This window comes from Mirounga angustirostris, unplaced genomic scaffold (assembly GCF_029215605.1).
Source record: "Mirounga angustirostris isolate CCGP_5_RB_7025 unplaced genomic scaffold, mMirAng1.0.hap1 SCAF_9, whole genome shotgun sequence".
NCBI lineage: Eukaryota > Metazoa > Chordata > Mammalia > Carnivora > Phocidae > Mirounga > Mirounga angustirostris.
This window is the reverse complement of record NW_026991717.1, coordinates 2436117-2460826: the sequence shown is the minus strand read 5'-3', so window position 1 is coordinate 2460826 and position 24710 is coordinate 2436117. Positions and strand designations below refer to the sequence as shown.

Below are 24710 nucleotides of genomic sequence, written 5' to 3'. Positions count from 1 at the left end.
GGGCTGAGGGATGCCCGGATGGCTGTTCAAACATTGTTTCAGGGTGTGTCTGTGAGAGGGTTTCCAGAAGAGATGAGCATTTGAATGTAGACTGAGGAAAGGGTGGGCATCACCCAATCCATCATCCTTGAGGGCCTGCCTAGAACAAAGGGCAGAGGAAGGGTGAATGTGCTTGGCCCGAGCTGGGACAGGCACCATATTCTCCCGCCCTGGGATGTGGGATGTTGGCACTTCCAGTTCTTGAGTCTTTGGACTCGGACTGGGGCTTACACCGTTGGCTGCCCCGGTTCTCAGGGGCTGTGGGCTTGGCGTAGAGTATACACACGCCGGTTCCCCTGGGCCTCCAGCTTGCACTTGGCAGATCGTGGGACTTCTCCATAATTGTGTGAGCCGACCCCGCAGACTACACCTCTTTCTTTATATTTCTCTCTCCTTCTCTCTCTCTCTCTCATCCATCCATCCATCCATCCACCCACCCATTGGTTCTGTGGCTCTGGAGAAACACCCCCCCTAGGACCACGGAATGAAGGACTCCAGGTAGCCGGCTGACACCCCAGTGACTATGCAGCCCCCGTGGGCTGCACCTCAGAGTAGATGACCAGTCCGAGCCACCAGAAAGACATTTCGGAAACTGCTTCTCTGGAAGAGCCTAGAAGGTGTGTAAGACGCTGAGAGGCGTCCCTCACCTGGGCGGCTGCCCTTCCACACCCTGGAAGGTCATATCGGCTGTCAACATGCAGGCACGAGTGGGGTCATCAGGATGCCCTCCCTCTGAGACAAAGGACAAAGCAGGACAGGACTCCCCCCTTCAATATATAGATTCCCTCCGATGTGCTAAAGGCTGAAGATATAATTCATCTCAAGAAGTATCTGGATACATTCAAGAAAGGCACATCCACCCGTCCCTGCTCGGAAGGGATTGGCCAAGGTCACTCGTCATTAAATCCCAGTGCCTGGAACCAGGGCTTCGCCCATGGGAGACGCTCAGAAAATGCTGCCATACACGACGAGGTTTGTCACCCGGAGGAGGGACAGGCAGGAGCACAAATGCCCTGGCCGAGGGCTGAGACGCTGAGGGGACCTGTGCAGCCTCGAGCGCAGTGCGCAGCCCCTTTACGGCTTAGCTGATGGCCCACGGAGTGGAGACCACGCTAACCACCGAGAAAACCAAGGGAAATACTCCCAGGAGCTGCTTAGCTGAAAGCCTGACGCAGAGCACAGACTCCCCCCCGCCCAAAAAAAGAGAAAAGAAAATTCACTCACAAAAAGCAAAATAGTGGAAACAACCTAAATGTACACCAGTGAGAGATTGTTTTAAATTTACTGTGGTCCATCATGCAGTGCGGCATTGTGCAGTCAATAACCCGGGTACAAGAAATCGCCATACGTGGGCACAGGAGGTCCGCTGGACATCGCAACACTGAGAAACTGTAAAACTGTTTCTAGAGACTAGTTCTGTTTACAAAAACGGACTCATACTAATGAACACCAGTTAATAATTTTTTGGAGGGTACATAAAGTGCTGGGGGATGATCTTTACAAAAAACTTTTCCTTCATACTTAATAATTTCTTCGCCTTATTTTTTTTTTAACATCGTGTATCACACTTATAACTAGAAAAATAAAGGTTCCTGTTTTGAGGAACAAAACTGAAATTTATGGTTAATTTTTGCCAACAAGTAGTTCTGGTTGCCTTTACAATGATTTTTCTCGGGCTCTAAAGTATCTGGTTTAAAGTTTTATTATGATTGCCTGGGATTTACAGATGAACTTAGGGAGAAAGTCTTCCCATCTGAGAACATTTCTTAATTTTTTAAAATTTTCTTTTCAATCAAATTTTATATTCTTCATTTAGGTTCTAAATATCTCTAATTACGTTTATTTCCCAGTGCTTTTATTTCTATTTTTAATGGAACCATTTGTAAAATATATTTTCTAGTTGGGGATTGCTTATACATAAGTAAGTCACAGGTTTTGCACATTTATCTCATAATTGGCAACCTTGTAGATCTCTCATATTCCCTCATGCCCTAGCTACTCAATAGCTTCTCTTGAGTTTCCAACTGATTCCAACTGAATGTTAAAAAATTTCCTTCATTTAGGAGCGCCTGGGTGGCTCAGTTGATTAAGCGTCTGCCTTTGGCTCAGGTCATGATCTCGGGGTCCTGGGATCGTCCCATGTTGGGCTCCTTGCTCAGTGGGGGCGGGGGGTCTGCTTCTCCCTCTCCTGCTCTCTCTCAAATAAATAAATGAAATCTTTTTAAAAATTTATTTCATTTAAAAATGCATATACTACTGATTTCATTTTATTTTTTAATATCACTGAAGTTTCCAGAACATTAGTGAACAATGACACATAGAGACATTCCACGTCTTTTTCTAGACAGTGACGAAAATCCCTGCAAGCATTTTATGGTAAGATCCTGACTGCTGTATCAAGATAAGATTATTTTTTATTATGTTAAGGAAATATTCTACTAATTGTAACTTGGGAAGCATTTTCACCAAGAATGGGTGTTGTTTATTAAATGCTGTCTCAGCTCCTTGGCATGCTCATATATCTTTCCTCTTCCGATTTGTCTGTGGCTGGCTTTCCTAAGGCTGGGCCACCCGCATTTTGGTGTTCTTTCAAGTCTCATTGGCTCACAATGAGCGATTCTTTTATTGAACACCTGGACTCGCTTTGCCCCTATTTTGTTTGGGATTTTTGTATCTATATCCACAAATAGAAACAGCCCATCATCATCCCGTGTCGTGCTGGTGTTATAAAAGATATGGGAAGCCGACATCCCTTCCTACCTTCCGAAATAGTTAGGATAGTTTAAAATACATCTAGTAAAAGCTTGAAATAATTTTTCCGTAAAATCGTCTGGTCCCGGCACCACTTTTGAGGTGGTTCTTTGAAACTCTCCTTGGTTATTGGACCACTCGATTTTTTTTTAATGTTTTTATTCTTATGTTAATCCCCATACATTACATCATTAGTTTTAGATGTAATGTTCCATGATTCATTGTTTGTGCACAACACCCAGTGCTCCATGCAGAACGTGCCCTCCTCAATACCCATCACCAGGCTAACCCATCCTCCCACCCCCTTCCCCTCTAGAACCCTGTTTGTTTTTCAGAGTCCATCGTCTCTCATGGTTCGTCTCCCCCTCCGATTCCCCTCCTTCATTCTTCCCCTCCTGCTATCTTCTTCTTCTTTTTTTTTTCCTTAACATATATTGCATTATTTGTTTCAGAGGTACAGATCTGAGATTCAACAGCCTTGCACAATTCACAGCGCTTACCAGAACATATACCCTCCCCAGTGTCTATCACCCAGTCACCCCATCCCTCCCACCCCACCCCCCACTCCAGCAACCCTCAGTTTGTTTCCTGAGATTAAGAATTCCTCATATCAGTGAGATCATATGATACATGTCTTTCTCTGTTTGACTTATTTCGCTCAACATGATACCCTCCAGTTCCATCCACGTCGTTGCAAATGGCAAGATCTCATTCCTTTTGATGGCTGCATAATATTCCATTGTATATATATACCACCTCTTCTTTATCCACTCATCTGTCGATGGACATCTTGGCTCTTTCCACAGTTTGGCTATTGTGGACATTGCTGCTATAAACATCGGGGTGCACGTACCCCTTCGGATCCCTACTTTTGTATCTTTGGGGTAAATACCCAGTAGTGCAATTGCTGAATCATATGGTAGCTCTATTTCAACTTTTTGAGGAATCTCCATACAGTTTTCCAGAGTGGCTGCACCAGCTTGCATTCCCACCAACAGTGTAGGAGGGTTCCCCTTTCTCCGCATCCCCGCCAACATCTGTCGTTTCCTGACTTGTTGATTTTAGCCATTCTGACTGGTGTGAGGTGGTATCTCATGGAGGTTTTGATTTGGATTTCCCTGATGCCAAGCGATATTGAGCTCTTTTTCATGTGTCTGTTGGCCATTTGGATGTCTTCTTTGGAAAAATGTCTGTTCATGTCTTCTGCCCATTTCTTGATTGGATTTTTTGTTCTTTGGGTGTTGAGTTTGATGAGTTCTTTATAGATTTTGGATACTAGCCCTTTATCTGATATGTCATTTGCAAATATCGTCTCCCATTCTGTCGGTTGCCTTTTGGTTTTGTGGACTGTTTCCTTTGCTTTGCAAAAGCTTTTTATCTTGATGAAGTCCCAATAGTTCATTTTTGCCCTTGCTTCCCTTGCCTTTGGCGATGTTTCTAGGAAGAAGTTGCTTCGGCTGAGGTCGAAGAGGTTGCTGCCTGTGTTCTCCTTTAGGATTTTGATGGACTCCTATCTCACATTGAGGTCTTTGAACCATTTGGAGTCTATTTTTGTGTGTGGTGTAAGAAAATGGTCCAATTTCATTCTTCTGCATGTGGCTATCCAATTTTCCCAACACCATTCATTGAAGAGACTGTCTTTTTTCCATTGGACATTCTTTCCTGCTTTGTCAAAGATTAGTTGACCATAGAGTTGAGGGTCCATTTATGGGCTCTCTATGGACCACTCGATTTTTAAAAAGTCTTTTCCTTTGTCAATTTCCATCACTTGATTTTTGTATTTACTAGCATGGAGTTGCCCATTAATTTGCAAGGTTTTCTCCAGAACTCTGTGCACGAGTTCTGTCGGGTGCCCCCCTCTCTGCTTTGACTTGCCTTCGCTCTGTACTTCCAAAGGACTCATCCTTAGAATCAGTGCAAACATCTACTCTTTTTGGTTTGCTTTCTGTTACATTTATTTCTTCTTGAGTTTTACTCTTCACCTGCCCTCTCTGTTTCTTATATTTTCTTTTTTTCTACCTTCTAGAGCTTAGTATTTGTTCAAATTCGTTCTTTCTGTTCCAGAGAAGACAGAATGGTGTGCAGCAGTTACCTGCTCTGACTTTAGAGCCCAGCTCAGCCTGGGTTCAGATCGCAGTGCAATTATTTACTAAGTGTCTGACCTTGAACGTCTGCTTGACCTTTCTGTGACTCGGTCTCGTTATTCTTAAAATGCGGATGATTGTAGTAGCCACCCCACGGCAACTTTGTGAGAATAAATTAGAATACTGGACGTCAACCCCTTAACACAGTTTATTGGCTACTTGTGATTACGAGTACTGCCGTCATCATCATCATTATTTAAAGCCAAATTCTCCTCCGAATGCCCCTGTGGCCACAACCCCATGAATTCTGAAACATGACGTTCAATTGTTGTTTTGTAAATGGTCTGTAATTGTAGTTCTGATTTCCCACTTAGACTCGGTTCTGCAGGGGACTGCTGTCGTTCATGTCTTATGGTCAAACCTCCAAGATGTAGCCTTGCTGTTCTTATAATTTTTTTTTATTAGAAAATTCCAGTTTAATTGCATCGTGGCCACAGGATGTGTCCTGGACATTTTTTACTTGGTGGAATTTATTGAGGTTTACTTTGCGAGCCGGTATGTGATGTGACTCAGTGTTTTAAATGTGGCGTGCACATTTCCGAAGAAAGAATTCTCTGTTTGGAACTTCAAAGCTGTATATATCCAAACGTGATATTAAAATACATGTACATAATACATATCCAATCTTGTAAGTTATGTAATGCAACACCTCGATTTTCTAATTAATCTGATAAGGTTTAGACTGGTGTGCATTCTAATCTGACACCGTGTTTCTAATATTCCAAACATTTTTGTTTTGTATATGTCAGTGACTTTATTGGGTACATAAAGTGCTCTGATGTTCCTGTCTCCATTGTGTGTTCTTCTTTTTATCATTTTGTGAGAGGTGCTTCTTGGTTTACCCCAATATTTATTTTGTCTGACACCCAACTTTTTTTTAATCTGCATTTGCTCCATGGATGCCCATCCGTGTACTTTTCACTTGATGCGGGGTGTTGTTTTAAATATGTCTCTTAAAAGTGGGATGTAACTAGATTGGGAGGGAGAATGTGGTTTTTCTAATTTTTTTTTTAATTTCTTTTTTAAGCTGAATCTGGGAGTCTTCCTTTTTTAAATATACAAATGACCCTTGAACAACATGGGGGTTAGGGGCACATAGGACTTTTGACTCCCCAAAAACTTAACTTCTAACAGCCTACCATTGACCAGAAGACTTACCAACAACATAAACAGCTGATAAGCACATATTTTGTATGTTATATGTACTATAGATATTATTCTTACAATCACATAAGCTAGAGGAAAGAAAATGTAGTTAAGAAAATCATAAGGAAGAGAAAATCCATTTACACCACCATACTGTACTTTATTGAAAAAAATCCACATATACGTGAATCCAAGCAGTTCAACCCCATGTTGTTCAAGGGTCAACGGTATGACCTCATATCTTATATCATCCCTCATATAGCTTGCACATATTTAATGTATAACCTTATGTCTTACATTGAACGGAGACATCTTCCTTCTGCCATGTTTTCTCTTTGTGTGGCTCCTTGTGGCCTTCTGTCCTTGCCTCCCCGGCCAGTTAATCTCTCTTTCTTGTCCTCCTTAATGACTGAGAGGTCATGCACTCTGTTTTTAGATTACTAGCAGCTCCATCAAGAATCTTTGAGCATGATATTGGAGACTCTATCTTTTCTCTTCATCCATTCCAAGTGTGCCGCCATGTCTGATGGGTCTTCCCTCACTTCCCTCACTTCCTCCCCGATCCCGATCTCCCAGTCGCCGTGCTTCAGAGCACGTGACCATCCGGGGGAGATGCTTTATACCATCGCTTTCTAGGTACTTTTTCTCATGTGTATCATCCTGGAATCCTGTGAAGAACACAACTGAGGTTTAACCTGACGGGAGTCTTCTTGGTGGCTCAGCTTCAGCTCTTGCATCATCAGCCTGGTGGGCCCTTCTTGTGCTGCGCCTTTCTGGAACCCTCGCTGGATCAGTAACCCGTGAGCCTCCTGAGTGCCCCCTGTGCCCCAGCCCGCGGGCCCTGCACAGGCATTCCCCACGCCTCGCATGCCCTTGGTCTTCCTTGATTGTGCTAGATTCCCACCATTCTTCATGCTCCATCCTTAGATAACACCTGTTCAGAATAAATCTACACACCTCTGCAGACTCTCAGCGCTGTGTTAGCTGGGGCAGGTCTGTGGTCTCTGAGAACCCACTCTCCCCACAGCGCAGTGTGAGTCTGACCCTCGGCAGGCGCTTGTCCACTGTGTTCAGAGCTGGACCACCAGGCTCAGCCAGTGGCTCCTACCAATCGCTCAATATTTACCGAATGACTGAGGATGCCTGCATTTAACATGGAAAGGTGCTTCCTGGCCAGATAAAATGTATAAAGTTGAACTAAACATCTTACAGACTCTGAGTGGTAACTTCGCCTGGAAGACTTTAATGGGGGACAGTTAGTCCGCTTAGTGACCCCATCCCTGGGACACATCCGGTGAGTTGCCCATGCTACTTTGTATTTATTTTGACCATGAAGATGCGGGGAATACTCTTCATGCCTGGAGAAGAATGAGGTAGACTGTTTTGTGCTACACAGAAGTGAAAGGAAAATTGTTGCAGGATAAATGTGTGTGTGTGTGTGTGTGAGCGCGTGCGTGTGTGTGTTTGGAAATAGAAAAGTTCAGAATCCTCACCAAATTGTCACCAGGGATTATCTCTGAAGAGCAAGCTGGGGGGTGGGGGAAAACTGGTCACCCTATTTTACTAACCATAAAATTGTTATCAAAAGTAAAACTTAAAACTTCATAAAAATTAAAATACAAAGTGGCGATATAGTAAATCCGTAATCAATGTGTATACCTCACTTCATTACAATCTAAGAAGGAAGAAAGAAAAAAAAAACACAAAAATTTAAAACACACAAACCCAAAGTATGACCTACTTGCCAGAAGAACTGGGAAAGGGCTCAAAACACGCCCAGGGGTGAACAGCTAAGACCCCTTCCTGGGGGGCAAGCTGTGGGGGTATTGAATTGACATCAACGATCTCGAAGTCGGACTGAGAGGAGATTCAAAGAAATGCAAAATCACAGCTATAAATTATCACGGAGTCTTTGGCCTGCAAGAATTTTTCAGACTTTGTGTGTAAGATGACAGTTTGGGTTTGCATTTTGGTAAGAGATGATATATCATCTCTTTCAAGATTATTTCTATTTCTCTCAACACACCCACACACACACATATACACAGTTGTATCATCTGCATTTGCCAACCAGCTCAATGCACGGGGTGTGGGGAGCCGAGACTTGGCTCTAGGACGTGCCAGGGGTCTCCTGCTCCAGGAGCTGGACCCCTGCCGCCCCCTAGGAGCTGGCCACTGAGCATTCAGAGGAGGAGGAGGAGGAAGAAAGGGAAGACACATGAGGCTGGGGGCCTGCCTGCCCTCCCCAACCTTTCCATTGCTCTAGCACTTCTGATCCATTTAAGAAAAGGCAAGAACAGAAAGAGACAAACTCACGGCTGACTTAGTCCAGGATCTCTGCCTTGGATAATGGGGAGAAGACCACCTTGTTGGAAGAGAAGATCGGGAATATTTTGGGCTTAAAATGCTCTCCCTACACATCTCCATTCCAAGTCCTATCCATTGTTTTTGAAACTTTGTAAATCCTCTCTTACTGTAAGAATTTACATTTTTCATCATAATACACACCACATAAACACATATAAGATGTGCATGTATATAAATGTTTATAAACATAAATATGTACATAAATATATATAACTAAAGAGTTTCATGAAGCAATACGCTTACTATGGTGTAGTGAAGTAAAAACATGACAAATATGATTTCCCTTGGAACCTGATGAATTCTGATATACTCTATTCTTCTTTTTTTTTCTTTTAAAAACAATGCTGGTCTCAAAGCACTGAATTGATTGCCAGTGCACTGGTGGGTCTTGTTTGAAAACTACTCTTCTGAAGTGTTCTCTGATTTCCCACAGCAATTCCATATGGGAGTATTTGCTTTGATTTCTCACTCAGCTCCATTCTTCTGAGCCACTGAAGATTTCACTGCATTTGCTTGTCTTGCCTCAGATTTAGGAGCCGGGGTGGATGCAGGGGGCTGGCGTTTGCTCGGGCTCTGCTTTGCCAGAGGAGGGCTGCTGTGGGCCGCAGGGAGCCCACGCTGGTGCAGGCTGGCCCCGCACTGAGGACGTGTCCGTGGCGGCCACCTCTAGCTGACTGGCGGAGCTGGTCCCAGCTGCTGGAAGAGCATTTCTGGCCAGCTGGGCATGCAAGCCTCGGAGTAAGAGCAGGGCCCAGAGCAAGACCGAGGGATAGCCCCGTCTGTGGGGAGGTCCCAGCTCCCGGGTTCCCCTGCAGAGGCACCGCCAGCCCGGAGCCCCTCGCCCAGGGCACACCCTGCCCTCCAGCATCTCCAAGGGTGGCGAGCACAGCGGCTGCCCTGAGCTCGGGCTGCCCCCGGCGGCCTCCCCCTCTACACGTTGTGCTCAGCCCCTCGTCCACTCTGCAATCTCTCCTGCAGAGACCCTCGGCGTTTCTGCCAGACGCCTGGCAACCTGGCCCAGCTGACAGGGCCAACAGAGATTGGTCCTTATTTCAGCTGGAACCCAACAGAAAAACTTGAAATGCATCCCTATTTCAAGCTGCCTTCTTAACTGCACTCCAAGCTCTTAGAACTATTTGTTTAGTTTGCCTCCCTGGATGTTTTTTGTACCCATGGATAGGAGTGAGTTGCTATATGCACTAATTTGTGCTTTAAGATTAAAAAAACTCTTACATGTGAAAATTTGTTGCCGGCCCGAATGCACAGTGTAAACACAAAGTACGATTGTTACAGTTAAGGTTGTTATTCCCTTGTTTAGGCAACAAATAGCTTTCTGAGATTCACTGAGGGCCAGGCACTGATGATGAGTCAAGGAGGAAGGCACGGACTTTTACAGGCTGCTGGAGAGGACAGATGTGGGGGTGGAGACTACCCCAAGAGTGGGAAGTGTCCTAATACAGGTTCGAATCGAGTGCCACCGTCAGCAGTGACTTGCTAAATGGCCTCACCAAGGACTCAGCCCATGAGCTGGGGCTGGAAAGCCAAATGAGGGTTTTCCACCTGGAGAAAGGAAGGCAGAAGTTTCGAGAGAACGCATTTTGAGTCGAGAGAACAGCATGCACAAAGGCAGGAAGCCTTAAAAGACCCTTCTGTCTTCATATCAGAGCAAATCTCTTGGTGGCCCTGGACCCCTCCCCACGGGGTGGGAGCAAAGGGCAAAAGACCGAAATGCCAACTCAGGCTGATGAGACCGAGGAGCCCGTTAAGGAACAAGGACCCCATCGTGCTGGTGAGTGGATTCCGATTCCAGGTGCACCCTCCCCGCTTCACCCTAAACCCTGGGGTCACTGCTGGGCTCCAGAGAGGGGAGCGGGAAGCTGGTGAAGGGCAGGTCCCACGCTCCTGGCCCACCTTCTGCCCCAACAATTCTGCTTTTGACTATTTACAAATGAATTTTCATGGAAGATTTCAGTTCTAAAGAGGTTCCCGTGGGTAGAGCTAGAAAACACCTGCTCTAGGTAATTATAAACCAACATTTCACCCAGGAAAGATACAACCGTCTTTGTGTTTAGTAAATGCAGACCTTTGCTAGGAACATATCAGAGCAGTTGAGAGTGTAGATTTTGGAGTCAGGCGGGGGTTAAGGTCTGGGGAGTGCCCTTTCTAGCTGAGTGATCCTGGGCAAGTCATCTCACCTCTCCGTTCTGGGGACACACTGCCTAAGCCGGGAGCATTGAGAGGCTCAAGCAAGATGCCACATGCAAAGATTGTAGAGCAATGCCGGGGGCAGGAAGACTGGGGGCTTGAGTATGAGTGATGAGCACCACTGGGGGCTGGATAAATCAACAGCAGGGGCTTCGAGGAGGCGCCTGGCCCACCCTGATAGGTCCTGTCCTCGTCGCTCTGGAGAATAGGAGGGGCCCTCCCCTGGGATCATAAACACTGAGTGCCACTTGGCAGCAGAACACCAAGGGAGGCCCGAGGAGAGAACAAGTGTGGAACACTCCTCTCCTTCCCAGGGCCCCTGGGGCAAGGGGAAGAGAGCCACAGACTGCGGCTCCCAGGGCTGCCTCGGGGCTGGACTCTTGGGACAACGGTGCCACCCCTGAGGGGCTCAGCCCAAAATGAGGGGATTTCATCTGTCAAGAGAAGGAGGGGTGGATGCTTCCCTGTGTCCACAGAGAGCAGGGAGATTTGCTGGGTTGCTGCATCCTCCCACAAAGAAGCAAGCACCTCCCATCAATAAGGATTACCTGTGCGGGGAATTAGCGGCGACCCCAACTATGACAGCAGAGTGACTGACAGGCAGAGAGACCACCCTTCCCATGGTCAAGGTCAGAGGTGCCCATGTTCCTCGTGCACCTCGGGGAGGAGGAGCCTGGCAGCGGCTGGAAAACCTCCTCCAGGTGCCTCCGCCTTTCTCCCACCCTCTCCCTTCTGCTTCCTGCCGCAGCCCCTGCACCCAGGGGCCCAGAACCAGAAGCTCCCAGGGATGCAGAGCAAGGGCAGGGGACACAGCAGCCCCTGTCCCCCCACGCCAACCTCCAAAGCTGCTTCCTCCTCGAGTCACTGTGCACCAGTGACTTGGAGGTTGGAGTCCCAACCAAGCATTCTGGCTTCCGTTCCTGCCCGCGCCCCAACACAGCTTCCAAATAGGACATGAAGTGCCTCCCCCGACCGAGACCCTCTCCCATGCAGGTCAGAGCGGCCGTCCGAGGGACATTCACTCACCTGGACCCACCTACCTCCCTGCACACCGTCCCCAGAGCGGCCACCTCCCTCACTTTTCTCTCCGACTGCCCAGCAGACATCGAGACACCATCTATCCGGGACAGCCTAGGGCTCTGGCCTGGGTCGGAGCCGGCCGAGAATGAGAAGTGGACTTCCTCTCTCACACGGAGGCCGGTCTCTGGGTCCGATCCCAGGCCCCGAAGGCTGGGATGCTCTGAGTCAGATGCTGCCTTCACCACCTGCTCTGGACAGGTGACTCAGGGCAAATGTTCCAACCCGGCATGGGTTTGCTCAGAGACTCCCGACCTGAGCCATCTGATTTCTCCACGTGAAAAGCCTTGGTCTGATAGGGAGGCTGCCAGCGCTGGTCAGCTCAGCCCTGGAACAGAGTCCACCATCTGCTGGGCTGGCGAGAACACCCGGGAGGCCGGCCCAACCCAGGACCCCAGAACCCCGGCCAGGCTCCTTGTTCCCGGCCTGGCCTTCCTTGGACAACCTAGGAGAGGCTGGGAGGGTGCGAAGGTATCAAATATGACTCTGGGCATACACTCCGCACGGCTAGGAGCTTTACAGAAACATCAGCTCACACAGTCTTGCCACCGATCTAGGAAATATCATCATACCCCTCTTACAGGTGAGAAATATCACTACACAAAAATTCGTGGAGCACCAAGGCCTGATGACCTTGGGTCATAGGCCATCACTGGCTCAACAAAGTCCAGCAACTTTCCTGAGGTCACCCAGCCAGGAGTCTAAACCCAGATCCACCCAACGCCAAAGCCCACGCTCTTTCCGCGGTGCCACATTGCCTCTCTGTCCTAAGATAAAAACTGGCTCTCAGGAGCAGAAGCTGACGCAGCTCAGTGCTTCTCCAAGTCTGGTCCCCAAGCCAGCAGCATCAGCACCAGCTGCTAGCAATGCAGATTCTCAGGAGGGGCCCTAGTCCTCCCGAATCGGAGACTGTGCGGCTGGAGCCCGGCACTCTGCTTCGGCAAAGCCCTGCAGGGGACTCAGGCGTGAGAACCCAGGACGGAACGTACACCGAGTGTGCCGAGCACCGCAGCACAAAGGGACAAGGCGCTTCTGTTTCTGCTATCGGGATGACTGCCTTGTGACCGGGGTGCTTCCCCCCACGTGTCCCCTTGCACAGCTCAGTCTAAGGGTGGCATTCAGCCCATCTGCCCCTTAAAGAGCCTCCCCCACGCATGTCCTCGGCACAGCCTCTGTGAGCTGTTGGCTTGTGCCAGGCGGGGACGTCTGGGGGGCCTGCTCTTCTGAAGAGTAGAATGTGCTCTGGGGCTTCCTGGGGGCTCTAATGAGGGTGTAGGTGCATCCCGTGGGAAGCCTTGGAATTCCACGCGGGGCCGCAGAGGTCCAGCAGCTGCCAGGGCCACCAGGCCCACGGTCGCAGAGAGGCACGTTGCAGACAGAGCTGTCTTTGTTGGTGGGGGCGGGCGACAGTTGCACATCGCAGGGCTGAGTCTGGAGGGCAGCAGAGGAGGAACTTCTCAAGGGCAGGGGATGGAGGCCCCGGTCAGGGCTATCTTCTCTGTTCACATGCACAGACTCTCTCCATTCCCCAGACACAGTGCAGTTGGGGCTGGGGCCCAGACACCGGCTCCTAGGGCTGTCTCGTTCTGGCAGAAAGGCTGGGACTGATGCAGTACCCCAGGCCTCCGGAGGCCAGCCTCACCCTTCCCAGACCCCGCAGCCTCCCTCCTACACCAAGCCGAAGCCCCCCACCCCCGGTCCCCATCGCCAGTGCCTGAATCTACTTCCCGCTTTGTCCTACTATCAGATGACTTGTCTTGCTTAACTAGCAGAAGGTGAATTCATTCCAAAGTATGGGTAAGATCCTATCCAGACCTTCACCCACACAGAGTGGTTCGCACCTCGAGGTGGAAACTGTCCTATCTGTGCCCTCCAGGACCTCCGCCAGGGAAAGGACAGACTTCCCACTGCCACCTAACACCCCATAGGCCAACTCACGGCACACCCACGGAAAGGGAGGGAGAAGCAGGCGGGAGACCCCGGACAGCTTGTCACAGGATCGCGGTCTGTCTCAGCTTTAGCTCGCTCATCGGCCAAGGGGGATTAAAGACTCTGAGCACAGCGTTCCTGAGAGGAGAGCGCTTCTTCCCACAGAAGAGGAAGCTCCCCCCAATTACACCGCACACGTGCACCTTCCATCCGCGTTTTGATCTTCCCTTTGCATGAAAACCGAGGTTCACCTCCACGTGATCGCCTCGTGTCCTGGCACACACACACGCTTACACACGTGTTTCAGGGATGTAAAGACTGGCAGGTTTCTGCAGACAACTGTCTGTGCATTAGCCGCTGAGAACCACTCTGTTCCATTCTACCCTGTCCTCAACCCCATGGAGCAGGTTCTATTGCTATACCCATTTCACAGATGGGGCGACGAGAAGGCGGGGAACGAAAGCACACCCGGAACCCCCATCTGTGTACTTCATACCCTCTGGATGCATCCACAACGCCCAAGGGATCTGGGAAGACTCAGACATTCCAGGGGGGAAAGTCAAGCACCTTGTTGTCTTTCCAGCCCATGGAGCCCAAAATCTTTCCCAAGCGATTCCGATGCTCGCCAAAGTTTCACAACCAATGCCCTAGATTTTAATGCACAGAGCATGTTGCCATCATGGCTTAAAGTGCCCAGACAACTCTGCACGTCTGCTCAGGATTAGCGCCACGGGACCAGGAGGCCTTTCCCACGTTTCCCCCGGAGAGCCGGCATCTTCCGGGATTACACCAGGAGTTCTATTTATGCCGTGATGTTTTGATTTATTTTTTTAAACAGTTTCTTCTGATGCTTCCCTCCGTTTTTTAAATTGTGAAAGTAATACACGTTTGTTATTGCAAATCAAAATGTTCAGAAGGCAAAACACAAAGCGCATTTTTTTTTTTAAAAACACCGCAACGGGGTGGTCTGTTCTGGTCCCAAAGCAGCCAGATCAAGAGGGCCGTGCTTGGAGTCACAGCAGAGGTGGGACCCCACCTTCTGCACTGGCCCCTCCGAGAGCTTAGGCCAGTCCCATGCCCTTTCCGAGCCTCACTGTTCACTTCTGCAGAATGGGGACAGCAATCCAACAGGCTGACAGGGCTCCTGGGAGGTCCAAGCAAGGAGCTAGCTAGTATTCTTTTTTTTTTTTTTTAATTTTTAATTTTATTTATTTATCTGAGAGAGAGAATGAGAGAGAGAGAGAGAGGGGAGGGTCAGAGGGAGAATCAGACTCCCTGCCGAGCAGGGAGCCCGATGCGGGACTCGATCCCGGGACTCCAGGATCATGACCTGAGCCGAAGGCAGTCACTTAACCAACTGAGCCACCCAGGCACCCACTAGCTAGTATTCTTTAAAAACCCTGAGGAATTCTTCACACCACGAACTTGAGGTCGTGAGGACTGGACCAGGGGTCTTCCTTGCTGTGACAGTTTTAGCTGACTTCTGCAGAGACCGTGTTGTGCTCCCTCCGGCCTTCTCCTCTCTCACTTGTCGGTTCTGGGCTTGCACCCTTTCCAAGTCCCAGCGCGTTGCTGATACACTGTGTGATTAGGTCCAGCGCCTGCAGCCCGTCCCTGGGCCATCCCTGGGCCAACAACTCCCAAACCCACATCTCCAGCCTTGGAATTGCTTCTGAGTCGGGAACTCTTTTTTGCTGCCACCTGCTCAGCATCTCCCCCTGGGGACTGACTGGGGATCCCCAAAATTCACATCCCGAGCAACACTCTTGATTGGCCCCACTTCCGATCTCTTCCTCCCAGGCTCCACGTTTGGGGAGTTGTCACCATCATGCATTCATTTGCAAACGCCCAAGAATCCGGGGCCCAGGAGTGGAGAACCAGGGCGTGGGGGACACTGAAGCCAGGATTCCTGCCCTGCGCCAGATGCAGAATAACAGGCAGAGGAGATGACACCTCCCTGGGGACTGGTCGACTCCTCTATAGGATGGTCCCCATCCTAGCACCTCTCTGACAGCGTTGCAGGAGGACTAGGGTTTTAGGAATAAGCCCTCTGACAGCCAGTGCTAGCTCAGATTAATCTTCATTCCTCCCTCTCTGACCATCCACGTTCCACCAGATTTATTGGCCGCTCCTGTCGGCTCTCCCCGACACCCCTAACGCATCCCCTTCCCCTCATCTCCGCTGCCGGGGGCCCCGGCTCCACCGCCCTGCCGCCCACCTGCCAGTCGGACTCTGGGCTCCAGCCTAGGCCTCCACCTTCACGTCTACACCATGACCAGTCGTGGTTTCTGAAAACATGACAGAGATCATAACACTCGCCTACAGAAAACCTGCGAAGAACTTTGCATTCCTTTTCAAATTAAAAAAAAAAAAATTAAAGCTTTCCTCTTCCGAGCCGTTTTCAGTTAGCAGAAGAAGGGCGCACACGTGCAGAGAGGTCCCACCCGCTCCACGCTCAGCTTCCCCACTACGGACACCTTGTAGCTAGTGTGGCACCTTGTGACCACCGAGGAGTCAGCACTGAGACCCTGGTTTGGGCAAAATCCCAGAGCTCACACTGGCGCTCACTCTCTGGACGGTTCTGGGGATTTGGCAGGTGGGAAATGTCACCTGCGCGCCATTACAGTGCCATGACGAGAAGTGAGCTTCTGCCCTAAAGAGGCCCCGGGCCCCATATATTCACCCAGGACTTTGGGTTGCTTTTTCCAAATCACATCCCCATGGCTTACCATATCCCAAAAGAGTTACATGACCTCGCCCCTGTTCGTCTTCCCTTTCCTGAACATGCGGTGCCCAGGTCACCCTAACATGTGGGTCCAAACTGCTCTCTTCTGGGAAGGCTCTGCTTCCAGATCTTCGTACAGCAGGCTCCTTCCTACCTTGATATCCTAAATGTGGCCTTTCCTGTCCACTCCAACTACAGTAGCCCTCAGGCACTCCCTGGTACACCTCTTCTTTCTCCTTCTTCATGGAACCCGTCACCCTCTGAAGGTGCTGACAAACCTGTTTGGGTATTTGTGCATCACCTGTCTGTCCCCCCAGCAGAAATCGTCAGCCTTGTTCACTGCAGGGTCCCCAGCTCCAGGACATGCTCGACCCATAAGGGCTCAATAAACATTGACTGAATGAATCAACCCACGGCCGAATGAATAAATAAGTGACTAATGCCCTGTAATGAGCTTCTACATTCGTTTGTATTTTAGAGCCTACAAAGAGCTCTTACAGATAGTTTCTTAATCAAATGAATCTGATTAGGCACAGATTTCAACGGAACTTAAGAAACGTGGCCACACTCTGTGTCCTAGTTCCTTGGAAGGCACAGATTAAGAAATAATGGGAATGTCTCTCCAAGGGAAGAGAGTTTATTTCTACAAGCTCTGATGACCCTGCGGATTGGACACGCAGAGGCATGTGGTTTCATCCGCAGCCACGGCATGAAAGGAAAGCACGTGGGGATACGGCCTTTGCTGATGGATACCCTCCATGTGCACCCCCGCTGTGGGCCAGATGCTGCGCCGAGTGCTGTCAACACGGTGTCTGGTTCCACGGTGAGCCTGTGGGTGGGGGGTGCCCTTGGTTATCCCTATTTGCCTGCCGGGCCAGGGAGAGTGAGGAAGCGCGGTGGTAAAGCGACTTTCCCAAAGCTCAGAGCCAGGATTTGAACCCAGGGTTATCTGACGACGGAGTCCAGGCAGCTGTTGTCCGTGAACACAAGCTGAATAAACGAACCCAGCTGAGCAATCTGGAAATCTCTAGCCACACCAGTCAGCCCGGCATGGGTGGCCTTAGAAAGGGTTAAACGCCACCGCGGGGGGAGTGGTCCGGGCTGGCAGGTGCTCTTTCAAGGCCAAGATTAGGACTGTGGGCGCAGCATGCATGCCTCCCCTCCACCCGGCCTCCAGAAAAGGCCAGGTATTAATGAGCAACACGCGGGGGCGGGGGGCAGGGGGGCAACTGTTCCTGCTCAGCGGGGCTTTGGCAGGACCCGCATGTCCGAGTGCTCGCGTTGGGATGTCGAGTCCCCGTGTTCTGGGTCCTGAAGGATGCCGGAGCCCGGCCAGCCAGGGTGCTGGCCCCCCTTCCCCCTAGCGGAGCGAGGCAGCTGGACCCCGCTCTCCTCTTTCCGCCCACACAAGCATCTGAAGAGCGCCGCTTCCTGCCTTGCATCAGAAACAATGTTTGTAAAGATGAAGAAATCCCTACTTTCTTTTCTTAATTTGTTATTGTCATGACATGACTGACTCAATAAGCAAAAATTTAAAATCCCTGCCCAAGAACACGGGCTGGTCCCCGCCGCGCCTGATGTTCCTCCAGATGCTCCTGCTTTCCTCCCACCTCCACACCTCGGCGCACACGCCCCACGATGCCCTAACGCCCGGACCCCTGCCTCCTGACCAACCCTTGGAGAGTTTTCAAGGTTTGGCTCAGAGTTACCTCCTCCGGGAAGTCCTCCTTGACACCCTCCCCACTCACCGAAGCAGAAGTTGCCCTCCCGCAGTCCCGAAGCTCTCCACGCCGACTGGCTCGTGCGTGTCCTATCCAGTAAGCGTGAGCTCCTCCATGCCAGGGACCGCGTCCCACGCCTCTCTGTAGCCCTTACTGTCCCCCAGACAAGTGTGGGCTGAACAGCTGTGAGAGGAGCCGAGGAGAGGGAAAGAGAGGAGGAGCGGGCAGGGAGGACAGAGGGAGAGAGGGATCTCTGTGGTCAGACGCAGAGACTCAGATAGACTACAGACCGAGGCAGAGGAACGTGACCAGCTGCAGGACCGGCTCCCCACGAGCGCGCTGCCACCGCAGGGGGCCAAGCATGCCCTGAAAGAGCACTGGTCCAGGAGTCCAGGGCGCCGGTTCTTATGCCCAGGCTCCTGTGGCTGACGCGCTGTGTCACCTGGGATGAGCCACTCCCTCTTCTGAGCTACGGGTTTCCCCTTTGTGAACGGCGTTCTTGTAAGACTTCCATAAGAATGCTCTCACTGCCCAACACAGGGTGCTGGTTGGGCGAATACCAGCGCTGCCTTCCTCCACCCCCTTCCACCCGCAGCGGCCCCAGCGCCCTCCGCCACGGGAAGGCCCGAAGGGTGCGGGCAGGAGCCGGGTGCCGGTCTTCAGACCCTCTCCGGTTCGGCCTCAGACCATCTCAGCAAGTCGGACAGTTGAGAACACATCCACCCTGCGATGCCCGCCACCCTTCTCGGCTGCTGCTCTGTTCATCTTCCCAGTGAGAGAGGCACGCCCTCCTCCGATTCCTGGGCCCGTCTTCCTTGCAGGAAGAGCTTAGCACCCGTCACCCTCACTCAGGACCGTGGAGGCCCCACGTGAGCCCTTCGGACCCACCTACGTATACAGAGCTTTGACATAGTTCTCCCCACCAGCCAGGGGTCCAGCTCCCCTGACACGGCACCTGCTCCGTCTCTTCTGTCCTGGCCCGGTACCAACCCCACCATCAGCACCCAGAGCCCCAACCCTCACCGCGCACCTGCTCCGTCTCTTCTGTCCTGGCCGGGTACCAACCCCACCATCAGAACCCAGAGCCCCAACCCTCACCACACGCCCAGGGACACCCTGCACCAGCACCTGTGTCTTGCTCCCCTTCAGCCCAGAGTAACCTGCTGCTGGGTGGAGCTCCCGTCTAGCATCGTCCCAACCAAAGTTAGCACTTGAGCTCATCAGGAGGCCGGCCCAGCAGAGCTGGGCCCTTACAGCCTAGGGTTCTGCCCCCACGGCCCGGGCAGGACAAAGCAGGGACTGTGTGTTATTAAACTTCATGTTTAAATTTAGTGACACGTAGTATATTACTAGTAAAAACCGAATGCAACCGAGAAGGGGCTTGGGAGAGATTTCTGGGGGCAACATTCCGCATGGTGCCGAGAGTTGGACTTACAGAGCTGTATCCATTTTTCAAAATTAATTGAATGGCACATTTTAGATATGCACATTTCAGGGTATGTACATTTTATCTAAAAGAAGAACAATGAGCAAATGCTGAACTCAGATTAATTACATATATGCTGAAGTGTTTAGAAGTGAAGTGTAGAGATGCCTAAAACTTATTTGGAAATGTATCCAAAAAATAAGGTGGATGCTTGGATGGACAGATGGATGGCGGGATGGATGGACACACGGTAAGACAAGTAGAGTAAAATGTTGCTTATAGAATTTAAATAGTGACGGGGCGCCTGGGTGGTTCAGTCGTTAAGCATCTGCCTTCGGCTCAGGTCATGATCCCAGGGTCCTGGGATGGAGTCCCGCATCGGGCTCCCTGCTCGGAGGGAAGCCTGCTTCTCCCTCTCCCGCTCCCCCTGCTTGTGTTCCCTCTCTCGATGTGTCTCTCTCTCTCAAATAAATAAACAAAATCTTTAAAAAAAAAAAAGAATTTAAATAGTGGGATATGCTCACTGATGACAATTCTTCCCACTTTTCTGTATGTTTGAACACTTTTTTATCAAGTATTGAGGAAGAAATACAACTGAGAGCAAGCTAGAGAATCCATAATTTGGGGAATGGTTAAATTAGTTGTGGCACAGACCTCTGATGTGGGTTTCTGAGGCCACACAGGTGGGGGTTCCGCTAACTTTGCAGGAACTGACACCGTCACGTGGAACGAGTATGTGTGCACGCGAGGGTCACCGATGATGGTGCTCAGCCGTGGTACCTACAGCATGCTAACACGGGCTTTAGAAGGAAGCAGACCTGCCTGGGTGCAACTCTATCCTGCCACTCACCACTGGGATACTCCCCGTGCCTCATTTTTATTCACCTGTAAAGACAACTGCGTTTGCCTCCCAGGGTTGCAGGGAAGGTCCGAAGAGTCGGTGCCTACTACTAAAGGGTGCTTGGTAGGGAGAGAGGATGCTGTCACAGAAACATTTCCAAGCTGTGCCCCAGGGGGCCGGCCACCAGGTGTGGGGGACACAGGTGACTGGCTCACGCTCACAGAGGAGGGTCTTGAGCACCGCCCCCCAGCAAAAGCTTGTATTTCCTGAGCAAACAAGTCACCATGATTATTTTTATTTTTTTTAAGATTTCATTTACTTATTTGAGAGAGAGAGAGAGAGCACAAGCAGGGAGAGTGGCAGAGAGAGAAGCAAGCTCCCCGCTGAGCAAGGAGCCCAACTCGGGGCTCGATCCCAGGACCCTGGGATCACGACCTGAACCGAAGGCAGATGCTTAACCGACTGAGCCACCCAGGTGTCCCCATGATTACTTTTCTTAAATGCTGCAAAGAAAACAGACGGTAGAAGTACACTAAAAATGCTCACAGGGGCTCACAAGCTGGTGAGATTTGAGACAGTTCTCTTTTCTCATCCCTGTCCTACGAGGTTCAATAGAATCTTGACCTAGAGCTTGCTTCTCCACCCCTGCCCCCACCAGACTCCCACACACCATACGGAACACAGCTCAAACAGCGCCACCTCAGGGGAGCCCCCCCGACCCACCAGACCAGGTCAGTTCCCCAACACAGCACCCTAACACACCCCACCCCCCTTGTCCACACATTTATGCATGTGCGTGATCATCTGTCTCACGGGTCCCATTTGATACCAGGAACCCAGCCTGGTGCCTGCAGCCTACAATGTTCTAAGTCAATGGTTGAAAATGAGTTCCAAGTGTTTGAGAAAGTGACTTCATTCTTTGCAGACTGAAAAATAAATAGAAAGTGGGTGGTAGGGTGGGGGGTGGGCGTGGGCAATAGACCCAGTACGTCCACGTTTGTCCTGGGCAACACGATGCAGCTCTTAACTATCAAAGAAGTACGGCAGCGCATCCTGCGGTTCGACTTCTTCCCTGGGCACAGACCCCACTCCGAACGCTCCAGCCCTGTGCAGAGCCTCCCTCTGCAGGTCCCTGCCTGCCGACAGCTGGCCGTGGGCAATCACGAGGGCCCCCAGGGATCGTGGCTCCATTTCCAGCAGGAGGAATGGGGGCACCTTCAGAGGATGTCACGTGACCTCTGGTTGGGGCTCTAAGCAACCGCTGTGTCACATGCTCAGCATGTGCATCTGTGAAATTGCAGCACTAGAAGACTTCTTAGAGGCCAAGTCGGCTCAGCAGCCTTCTGTGCACCTTCTAGACAGGGACACTGAGCCCCCCGGATGGAAAGGGGCTTTCCCAGGTCACGTTGCCGTGTAAGGAGTTCGCTGGACAGGTGTTCGTGCTTTTAATCCCCAATTATCCTACAGCTGAACTCAGAGAAAAAGGGACTTACTCATCACTATTAAGTGATGTTGTAGGGTGTCTCCCAGATCGGCTCCCAGACCCAGGACTGAGGCACTCCTTCCCGCAGCTGACAAAGGGCCACCCGTAGCGGTCAGAGCCGAGTCTCTTTCCAAGAATTACTCTCTGCTGAAGACAGCTGCCTTCCCCAAGGCTGTGCCCCGGCCCTGGGGCAGCCCACAGGCAGTGACCGGTCATTACAGGGGTGCAAAACCCATGGGATCGGCTGGATCACAGCTGCATCCGGCGCAGCTTCTCCTTCTGGGACAAGGAGACACAGGGGGCATCCCCGGGCTCACTGTCCAGTGACCTTCCTGCACAGGGGGTGTCCCCAGGCACACTCTCTGTCCCAGAGTCTCACCAGGAAACCCAACCAAACATGGAGATACAGCAAGGGATGAGAAGGGGCAAGGCCTCCCCAGAAATGAAATGGTTTCACCAAATATTGAGCACCTACGGAATACCAGATCAAGCCCAGCCCTTGAAGACTCCCCAGTAAATGCCTCCATATGGTCTACGGCCAGAAGGAGATAGTCTGAAGTCTAGGCCCCCTTGCTGCAAGAGAGGGGGGGTGCACGGCTACCCGGCCGTGGAGCGCTCCCTTTATCCCCAGGCCCTGGGTGCTCTGTGAGGGCTGTCGCCTCACAACAAGGGAGGAGCCTGCTTATGGGCACTGCCGCCCCCCAGGTGGCACACATGCGATGCTCGGGCCACCTACACGTGTTACCTCCTTGATTGCTTCTATAGTCCCATGAGGTAGGAGCCTGTGGAGCCCGTTTTGCAGAGTTGGAAACCGAGCCATGGAGAGGCTGAATACCTTCCCCCAAATCAACTAACCTGTTCATCTCAGCGCCAAGACTGCATCCCTGGTGGCTGGACCCCACAGCCCAGCTCTTGGTCCCTACGTCCCACCTGCCCTTCCTTCAGATGTCAGATGGAACCTAACCAAGGATGGAACCTAACCAATGGCCCCCCGGGCTCTAGCCCTATCTTTCATATCTCCCTGGAGCTGGAACAGTCAGAATGTGCCTTTGACTTGTCTCATTCCCCTTTCTAAAGAAAACCATGTGTTTACTCTCTCATGCCAAAGTTACAACAGAGCTGAAGTTTTGCCAGTGTTGACTTTAAACACTGGGCAGAGGGGTTAAAATCCTTCTCCCCGGTGCCTGTTTATGTTTCCAGAGCAAAAGGAGGTCGCTTAAAAAACGAACTCGGATCTACTGGGTGATACCTGCAGAAAGGCAGGGACTCCGGCCAGTGGACTCAGGCCCCTCCCAGCCTCGCCTCTCCCCTCCCCGTGTCCAGCTCTGCAAGGCTCCGAGGGTCCCCTGCTCCGTTCTCCCGTTCTCCCAGAGACGCTGAGCAGCTCCCTCTTCTGTTCTGTCTCCTGCTGGGACCAGAGCTCAGCTCAGCGGGTGGGGACCCTGACGGCTTCGCATTTAAGCATTTAGATACGGCGCGCCAGCAACATTCAAGGAGGAAGCAAGGGCTAGTAAAAACCAAGGGCTCCGGCCAGAGTTCACGTTCATCCCCTCGGGGAACCTGGGATACCCTCACCCCTCACCTCTCTGCCAAGCAGCCTAGTAGGCACACAGCCAGCTCTGCAAGGACAATGCAGACAGACAGGGATGTGTCCTGTAGCACCACACACGTGCACATACTCTCTCTCTCTCTCTCTCTCTCTCTCTCTCTCTCTCTCTCTTCTCCGTACGGCAGAACCAAAATCATGCTTTTCCATACCCCTCCCGGAGGATGCCGAGAAGAAGCAAACCCTCCATCCCCAGCTCCCCAGGAACCCGTGAGAAGAAGCTGCACTTACCATTCTCCCTCCGAGGAAAGATTCTCTTCTGCAAACTCATGCCGTGAGGCTTTGAGGATGGGGCTGAGCCACGAAAAGCCCCTCGGAGCCCCAGCCGGATAAAGAAGTCCCGGGGATCACTGGCAGCTTCTGGGCGGGGAATATTTGAGTATAAGTTAAAACTACGAAGTAGCTAGCTCCTCGTTAGAACTGTTTTTCCCCCAGCAGGGAGGAAGGAAAAAAATCCCTTTCCCTCTGCCAGCAAATCTTTAAAGTCTCACAACGGTTACTTCCAACCCCTGCCCCTCTTGCGAAGCAAATGCGCATGAAAGCGATGTTATTTCACTGAATCAAGCCCTCAGATCATAAGCCTTTTCCTGTACCACAAACAGAAATGTAAAACCTCAAACTTTCCTTTGGACTCAGACTCTGTTGGGAGCGGACTGAACACAACCCTCTCTGAGGTCGAATGTATGGAAAATGTGCTAAACTGTTTAGATCATCCCCAGCGTTAGACTCTGCTCCCCACCTCCCAACTTTTTTTTTTTTTAATGAGTTCTGGTGTGTTTATGTAATTGCAAGGGACAAACACAACACCTAAAATCGCTGCCCAAAGTTGAAGTGATTCATTTTCTCCTTCACACACACCACACACAAACACAGAGCCTGTTTAATCCAAGTGAAAACGCCTTTCATAAAATCTGCTAAGGGCTTGGGCAGAGCGGCTGGTGGTGAATGCAGTCTGTGTCCCCAGAAAGGCAGTTGGGCTCCAGGGAAGGTGGAGGCTGACTTTAATCAGGACAAACAGAAGGCGCTCTGACTCCCACCCCTGTCGGGACAAGCAGGGATAAAAGAAAAGTGGGCATGAGCCCTGGCTAGCTGGGCTCTAAAATGTATTTTCCCTGTTTGCCTTCTCATACCAGGAGGTTTTATTTTTAGACTTGGATGAGATGTACTATTATTTTAAGAGACCAACTTGATTGCGGGGTTATATAAATCCTTGGATTCCCCACTGAAAAGACCAAAAGAATATACAATAA

At 50.8% G+C, this 24710-nt stretch overlaps 1 protein-coding gene across 4 annotated transcripts in view; it reads right to left on the bottom strand.

Annotated features, from left to right (window-relative positions):
- The window catches only part of IL16 (interleukin 16), a 100613-nt gene extending 76419 nt beyond the window's left edge, over positions 1–24194 (bottom strand). For all 4 annotated transcript variants that reach the window (XM_045899292.3, XM_064569790.1, XM_045899293.3 and 1 more), the window contains exon 1: positions 23692–24194. In XM_045899292.3, coding sequence (XP_045755248.2) covers positions 23692–23731 — 40 coding nt within the window. In that variant the 5' untranslated portion in view covers positions 23732–24194. The remainder of the gene's footprint in view (positions 1–23691) is intronic.
- Between the last annotated feature and the right edge of the window lie 516 nt (positions 24195–24710).